The sequence below is a fragment of the Nerophis lumbriciformis genome, linkage group LG31 (assembly GCF_033978685.3).
Source record: "Nerophis lumbriciformis linkage group LG31, RoL_Nlum_v2.1, whole genome shotgun sequence".
In the NCBI taxonomy this organism is placed as follows: domain Eukaryota; kingdom Metazoa; phylum Chordata; class Actinopteri; order Syngnathiformes; family Syngnathidae; genus Nerophis; species Nerophis lumbriciformis.
Window position 1 is genome coordinate 12,251,312 of NC_084578.2, and position 8,689 is coordinate 12,260,000.

General features: G+C 41.5%; 1 protein-coding gene across 2 annotated transcripts in view; it reads left to right on the forward strand.

Moving 5' to 3' along the window:
• The window catches only part of col5a2a (collagen, type V, alpha 2a), a 96,019-nt gene that overhangs the window by 54,905 nt on the left and 32,425 nt on the right, over positions 1-8,689 (forward strand). For both annotated transcript variants that reach the window (XM_061926561.2, XM_061926562.2), the window contains exons 6-14: positions 941-994; positions 1,068-1,160; positions 1,313-1,384; positions 6,053-6,097; positions 6,188-6,241; positions 6,302-6,355; positions 6,492-6,545; positions 8,119-8,172; positions 8,278-8,331. In XM_061926561.2, the coding sequence (XP_061782545.1) occupies positions 941-994; positions 1,068-1,160; positions 1,313-1,384; positions 6,053-6,097; positions 6,188-6,241; positions 6,302-6,355; positions 6,492-6,545; positions 8,119-8,172; positions 8,278-8,331 (534 nt within the window). The remainder of the gene's footprint in view (positions 1-940; positions 995-1,067; positions 1,161-1,312; positions 1,385-6,052; positions 6,098-6,187; positions 6,242-6,301; positions 6,356-6,491; positions 6,546-8,118; positions 8,173-8,277; positions 8,332-8,689) is intronic.

Sequence of the window (8,689 nt, forward strand, 5' to 3'; positions counted from 1 at the left end):
TTATGGCCTGAGGGAAGAAGCTGTTACAGAACCTGGAGGTTCTGCTACGGAGGCTGCGGAACCTCTTTCTAGAGTCCAGCAGTGAAAACAGTCCTTGGTGGGGGTGGGAGGAGTCTCTACTGATTTTCCGAGCCCTGGTCAGGCAGCGGCTTTTTGCGATCTCCCGGATAGGAGGAAGAGGAGTCCTGAATATCTTGTCCGCCATCCTCACCACTCTTTGCAGAGACTTCCAGTCTGAGGCACTGGCATTTTGGTGAATTTGTGAAACTGAAACAATACAAAAAGAATGCCAATCGTCAGTTGATAGTACTAACACAGACTCTTGTAAATGTGTTAGCATATTAGCTAATGCTAACGGCGATAGCTTCATTACATTACGACAGCACGTACAAAAATGCATGAAAGCACTTCTACAGACATCACACACGGGACGGTTTAGTAAGTAAGAATTGTTTTCATCACATTGTAAACATTACAAACGTTGCTTGGAGTGACGGATGAAGAATCCATACGAGAAGAAACGCTATGGACGGCAAGAAGACGGAATAGCCCTTGCACTTCCGGTTAAAATCTCAGTCTAAACAGAAGGGCAATGCAACACCTGCAGTGAGCAAGCTAGTCCAAAAGATTGAGCTATAGCTACTAACTATTTGCATTATGGCCGTCAGCGAAGACAAATCCATGAATTAGCCGCGGGAAAAAAGTAGCGGCTTATAGTCCGGAGTGAGTAAGCATGAAATGATGAAGCCTGCTCAGGTGAGAAGTGAAACAGCTTCCAAAACAATTTGATGGTCCAGTTGCAATCGACTATTTTCTGTTTTAATTCATCACTCAATATGTAAAAGAAACATTACATTTGGAAAGATGTCTATGCACTGACATAAAAAAATCTGATCAAATCAGCTGTCTCATATATGTATGTTTTTTTTCGCTCAAATAGGGACCCCCTGGTTTCCCTGGAGATAGAGGAGACAGAGGAAACAAAGGAAGACCTGTAAGTTCAAAGAATTGTTAGGAGTTGTGAAATATTACTTTTGAATAAAACCAATGTGTATCTTTTTTCTTAGGGTGTGCGAGGCATTCAGGGTTTTGACGGAGAGCCTGGAATTCCGGGACAGCCCGGTGAACCTGGACCTCCGGGACACCCAACTCACCCAGGAGTAAGTTGTACCCTCAGTTGTTTCTCTCGACAAAAAACAAACAAACTTTTCATGCATGTTTGCATTAGCAAGTGCAAGACAAATCAATGCCTGAACTAAAACGCAGTCTTGATGAATGCAAACCTGAAACAACTCTGATTGATGACCTACAGGGCCTGGGGGCGCAGATCGCTGGAGGGTTTGACGGAAAAAATGCACCCCAAAGCATGCTGAGTGGCTCTAGGGTAAGATGTCGGCAGAATGTCGTACCTAAACAACATTTAAGTGTTAAGTACATGTAGTTAATACTTTTCTCAAATGCAGCTGATTTGGTTACGTTTTTGGCTTCATTTTTAAAAGGTTACACGTTTACATACGCTCTTCATAGGCTTGAATGCTATGATGTACTCTATGTCAACCGTTATTTAGACAGAATGCGAAAAACACACAATTTGATTATTCAGTTACTTTTAAAAACAAGAGAAGGGTGGACAAGTTTGAATTCATTTTGGATTGTTTGGATATTTGAAGGCTCAAATATGTTGATGGTAAGTTTTTGTTTTCAAGCTAATCGTGAGTTAGTTATTTGGTGGAGAAACTCTTGTTGGCAGAAGTAGATAGGTCAGGTTGATCACATCTCAGGGAGGATGTTTTGCCAACTCTTTTAAACAGATACTATCCTATAGGTTGTGGCTGCAACTGTTTCAACCCTTTCCAGAGATTGTCTTTGGGGAAAAAGTCCTATAAACTGGTTCTTCTTTGCTTATCATTAAGCCCTTCTTTGTTGCCTGTGCTGTATGTTTGGAGTCATTGAACCAGTTTGTGTTAATCCGATTTTTAGAAAGCCAAACACGATCAAATAAAAGTGTTTCCATGGGTTGTAGAAAGCTGATTACTTGAGAAGTGCATGGAAACCTACTGTTTGTCATGTTGATTCCTGTTCAGTGATCTGACTAAGGCCAGGAAATTCTCATCTAAGATTATATGGTACATGAGCTTGTTAATCGGCCCTCAAACTATCAAGTCTTCCTGGAGAAGCTTTCCACCGCCATGTTTGACAGTGGGGATGTTGTTCTTGGGGTTGTATCCATCCATTAGTCAGGTGTTCACGGACCAACCTCAGATCACCCTGTACATGTGATTCTAAACGGTTTTGTTGGTGGTCCAAAGTCATAACAGCCGTAACACCACAATGCTTGACAGTTGGAACAGTGTTGACTCCTGTTTTCAAGCTAATCGTGAGTTAGTTACTTAGTGGAGAAACTCTCGGTGGCAGAAGCAGATATGTCAGGTGTTTCTTGTAGTTGATCACATCTCAGGGAGGATGTTTAGCCAACTCTTTTAAACAGATACTATCCTATAGGTTGTGGCTGCAACTGTTTCAACTCTTTCCAGAGATTGTCTTTGGGGAAAAAGTCCTATAAACTGGTTCTTCTTTGCTTATCATTGAGCCCTTCTTTGTTGCCTGTGCTGTATGTTTGGAGTCATTGAACCAGTTTGTGTTAATCCGATTTTTAGAAAGCCAAACACGATCAATTTTAAGTGTTTCCATGGGTTGTAGAAAGCTGATAACTTGAGAAGTGCATGGAAACATATTGTGTCATGTTGATTCCTGTTCAGTGATCTGACTAAGGCCAGGAAGTTGTCGTCTAAGATTATATGGTACATGAGCTTGTTAATCGGCCCTCAAACTATCAAGTCTTCCTGGAGAAGCTTTCCACTGCCATGTTTGACAGTTGGGATGTTGTTCTTGGGGTTGTATCCATCCATTAGTCAGGTGTTCACGGACCAACCTCAGATCACCCTGTACATGTGATTCTAAATGGTTTTGTTGGTGGTCCAAAGTCATAACAGCCGTAACACCACAATGCTTGACAGTTGGTACAGTGTTGACTCCTGTTTTCAAGCTAATCGTGAGTTAGTTACTTAGTGGAGAAACTCTCGGTGGCAGAAGCAGATATGTCAGGTGTTTCTTGTAGTTGATCACATCTCAGGGAGGATGTTTAGCCAACTCTTTTAAACAGATGCTATCCTATAGGTTGTGGCTGCAACTGTTTCAACTCTTTACAGAGATTGTCTTTGGGGAAAAAGTCCTATTAACTGGTGCTTCTTTGCTTATCCTTGAACCCTTCTATGTTGCCTGTGCTGTATGTTTGGAGTCATTGAACCAATTTCCAATCTAGATGTGTTAATCCGATTTTTAGAAAGCCAAACCCGATCAAATGAAAGTGTTCCCATAGGTTGTAGAAAGCTGATTTCCAGCCAGATTACTTGAGATGTGCATGGAAACATACTGTTTGTCATGTTGATTCCTGTTCAGGGATCTGACCAAGGCCAGGAAGTTCTCATATAAGAGTACATGAGCTCGTTTATCAGCCCTCAAACTATTAAGTCTTCTTGGAGAAGCTTTCCACTGCCATGGTTGACGGTGAGGATGTTGTTCTTGGGGTTGTATCCATCCATTACTCAGGTGTTCACGGACCAACCTCAAATCACCCTGTACATGTGATTCTAAACGGTTTCGTTGGTGGTCCAAAGTCATAATATCTATAACACCACAATGCTTGACAGTTGGTACAGAGCTGATTCCTGTGGGTGTCTTCAAATTTTAGCTGAGTTTAAAGGTAACTTTCTTGGTTTGCATCAGTCCTAACTGGCTTCACTGTGGACAGGGACGTTGTAGTCCCACCGATTTTCCGGCTTATGTTAGGCTTGATCCTGAGTGGTTCTTTGTTTGTTCCTGAACATCCTAACCAATTAGTTTTCATTTGAGAATGGCATTGGGTAAGCCTTTTTGTAGACCCTGACAACGTGGTGACACATTCACATGACTCATATTTAGGGACAATTCTTTGAAATCCAGTTTAAAAAAGTTATTAAAACACTTGTAAATCTAAAATTCTCTTTCTTACAACTTTCTTAGACTCATTGTTCGTGTTAGGTATGGGCACCGTTAACGTTTGAACCAATATGGTACCAATTCCCAGTACTTAGAAATTGATATTCAATGGTACCAATTTTCGACACTTTTGTGTGTGTTAATAAATGTCAATTGTTTGATGGTAAACATTTTTTTTTAATGTAACACTTAAAAATTATGTAATTATGATGACGGTGCTGTCCAGTTGTTATATCCTGTTATTGCATTTGAGTCTTATTTGCAATGTAGTTGCACTTCTAAGATATTGGATGGCAGTACTGAATAGGCAATGTTGTCTAACTAAGAAGTAGCTTCTTCCATGAAGCTGAATGTGTTATGTTGCCCCCTACAAAGTGTTTAAACTGTAAGTATTGTGATTATTACACACCAGCTGTTTGGTTGTAACGTTTTAGTTGAACTTTTAATGACCAAATTTGGAGATGTTCAAATGTAAAATCGCTAATGCTAATAGTAGCCTGTCTATGGAATAATCCAATGTAAATTAGCATAAAGCTAGCACATTTTGGAAGATGGAAACTTACTTTACGTTTGAGCCTTTTCTACCAAGCACACTTGCTCTGTTTGTGTTGAAAATTACAATATTACTTAGAGGGAGTTTGGTTGAGTCCGCCCTGAGTGCTGCTTGAGTGATTGTTTACATGATCCGGTGTTTTGTCTGTGACGGCGGGTCTGTACGAAATATGGCACTGTTTGATTTTACGGGAATCGATTTTTCGTAGCACCGGCATTATTAGGTCGGTGCCTATAAAAATACCAAATTTGGTACCCGTCCCTAGTTCTGAGTCTTGTTGGATCCAATGAGTGTTGTCAAACAAATCCTTTTTATGCTGGCAAAAAAAAAGTTTCAAGCTGCAGCCAAATTTGAAGTTAACTTGGATTGTCCTTGTCAGGTAAAAGTACATTCTCAAACGTCCTTCGGCATCTTATTAAAAGATTTAAGTGAACGTGAGTGTATGTTGGAGCCTCTATGTACAATTTTGATCCTGCGTGGATTAGAGAAAATCAGAAATAAATCCAAACGCAATTATTATTTTTTTTAAATAATTGAAAAAATATATTTCTAAATTGTATAATAATACAAATACACAGACATAGATTAGGGTATAGCTATGATACACAGCTCATTTTTCTTCCACCAAAACCATGTAAACTTCAGACTGTTATTTTTATTGATTTATATGTACAGTACATGTTGTACTGTTTTTATCAATTGATCAATCAATCAATCAAAGTTTATTTATATATCCCTTAATCACAAGTGTCTCAAAGGGCTGCACAAGCCACAACGACATCCTCGGCCCCCCTCTGGGCGACCGGTGCAATGGATGTCGAGTGGATCTAGTTGATAGTGTGAGAGTCCAGTCCATAGTGGGGCCAGCAGGGGATCATCTTGAGTGGAGACATGTCAGCAGCGCAGAGACGTCCCTAACTGATGCACAGATGAGTGGTCCACCCCAGGGTCCGACTTTGAACAGCTAGCGCTTCATCTGTGGTCACCTAATAACCTCTCCACGCAGGAGAGGGGGGCAGAGCAGAAAAGAGACGGCAGATCAACTGGTCTAAAAGGGGGGTCTATTTAAAGGCTAGTGTATACAAATTAGTTTTAAGATGGGACTTAAATGCTTCTACTGAGGTAGCATCTCTAACTGTTACCAGGAGGGCATTCCAGAGTACTGGAGCCCGAATAGAAAACACTCTATAGCCCGCAGACTGTTTTGGGGCTCTGGGAATCACTAATAAGCCGGAGTTCTTAGAACGCAGATTTCTTGCAGGGGACATGTGGTACAATACAATCAGCAAGATGGGATGGAGATAGACCGTTTAGTATTTTATACGTAAGTAGTAAAACCTTAAAGTCGCATCTTAAGTGCACAGGAAGCCAGTGCAGGTGAGCCAGTATAGGCGTAATATGATCAAACTTTCTTGTTCTTGTTTTGTGTTGTGCTTGATAAAACCACAATGTTTGCTTTAGGGTGAAGCTGGAGCAAGAGGACCTTCCGGGCCAACTGGTGCCCCTGTAAGTCCCCTACAGTACATCTTCAATAAGATCCAATAAATCACAAACAGTACATAAAATATCAAACAATGCTTCTTTTGATTGTTCAAGGGACAACAAGGAACACAAGGACCTCCTGGAGATGTTGGCGATCCAGGACATATGGTATAACATTTTGCATCAAAACAGTCACAGGATCGTTACAATGACAATGTGTGTTTTCAGGGTGGATCAGGGCAGAGAGGACCCGAGGGACCCCCAGGGAAACCAGGAGAAGATGTAAGTCAAGTATCCACAAAATATTCAAGAGCAGCAGTCGATTTACAAACGACATGTCACTCTGCAGGTGTCGTTGACATTTTCCACGTGAACTCGGTCAAATGGGTCTTATACTATGTGACTATTATGTCCTCAGGGTGAAGCAGGCAAGTCGGGAAATAGTGGAGAGGTTGGATTCCCGGGATCAGCGGTAAGATTTCAAACATCTTCTATACAGCAGTGGATTTACGTCAGGCACGTTCCCCACCCTCCCTTTCCTGGTCCGCCTTGTGTGGTGTTCGGGTCTGTGGGACCCGTTTTCATTTTTTTATTAAAAGAAAAATTATACAATTAATTAATTTTTCAAACTGAGAGTCACTGACTTTGGCTCATTTTCTGTGAAGAACATATATCAGAATACATATTTAATGACCACACACCATTAGGGATGTCCCGATCCAGGTTTTTGCACTTCCGATCCGATACCGATATTGTTTTTGCATTTCCGATCCGATACCGATACTGACCGATACCGATACTGACCGATACTGGCCTATCCGAGCATGTATTAAAGATTAAAGTTATTTAGCCTACTTAGTTGTCAGAATCATGTCGAGACGCCACAATATTTGAACAATGATGACGAAAACTGTTTTCTCTGTCGTGTCCGTGTGTCGAAAATTGTTATGCGCTTATTTTTTTATTTGATTTTGTGCGTGGCATAGATTTGCTATGCGCAGAGGACGCTTAAACAGTGTGCAATTGCACAAGCGCGCACCTTAGAGAGAACGTTGGTCACACGGCTGCGCTAGCATCACAGCTAACGTCAGCCATGCTGCTACCTCTCTGCTCGGGGAGGACGTATACGTATGTGACGTATGACGTGACAGTATGTGACGTGTGTAAGAAGGTGCGCTTGCTGTCTGTGAGAAGCACAGACACAGAAAAGAGTGAGAAGAGCCTGTCGTGTAATGCCAGCAGCTAAAAGCAACTGCGTGAGAATTGTGGATGTGTTGAAGGTGTGCTGGAAAATGCGGAACGGAAATTACGGAGCAGCAGAAAAGTGGAATGTATTATTTAAATCGGTGCGTAGGAAAACACGGACCGGAGTTTTTTTTTAAATTGGATCTGGATCGGCATTTTCCCATGCCTTGCCGATACGCAATTTTTGGCAAATATCGGCAGCCGATCCGATCCAAATATCGGATCGGGACATCTCTACACACCATACACCTCCCTACACATTTCTATTACATATAATAGAAGTGTGGAAATTGATGTTCTGTGTACCACACTCAAAAACCACCCACTCACCCACCCACACACCCGCACACACACACACACACACACACAGCAGGCCTAGACAGGAGGAGGACAGAGTGTAGGTACACAGAACATCAGAGGGTCAAATGTGCGAGAAAATGAGAGCAGACAGTGTTGACAAACAATGTTGAACAGATGTTTATTGGGATAAGGTAAACATCTGTTCAGTATTTTAACATAAAAGTGTTTGATTGTGAGGCATTAAAAGCCACAAAATGCAACTGAGTAACAACAATATGAACATTACACAAGGGTTTACCTGAGCACTGCCGCCACCACCTAGCTGGAGGCGTGTGTATCGTTCAAGCATATATAAAGACGCCAATAGTAGAAGTGCCTCTGAGACTTGACCGTGCCCTACCCCCATAAGCGCTGATGTACAGTAATGCAATGTTTATTTCCGTGTTGTGACCCTGTTGCGCGGGCTGTTTGGTAATGAACAATGACAACTCTCGTTTTAGGGATCCAGAGGGTTTCCAGGTACACCGGGGCCTCCCGGACTAAAAGGGCACAGAGTGAGTAGAAACAGTTCATTATCATGTGTAGTATTAATCAACATGTTGCTTGTGCTTACTTAATTTGTTTTTCTCCTATTTAACTTCAAGTGTTTTTCATGACAGGGCCATGCGGGTATACTCGGGCAAAAAGGTGAATTTGGAGCAGTTGGATCCAAGGTAAATACATGGAATTCTACAATTGTAATGGGGGGATTTGATCCTGAAACACTCGCATTTATTATTCAGAAATTGAATTTTACTGATTCAATGACTTTGTAGTTAAAAGCCGGGAATTATATTTTCAACTTGTTTATTATGAATCCATTCTTGCGGCAGGAATTCGTGTCTTTCTGATCGCCAAAGTGAAAATTCACACCGAGTAATAGTTTGACATTTCTTGGGCTTGCTTTTGTTCGTGGTATAAGGCCTAACTGCTTTCTCCAGTAGGAAGGGTATTCATTTGGTTCCTTACTCACGGTTTACCTGACACGTGAAACATGACACATTTTGGAAGGGTCGTGGGAGGTGCCCTATC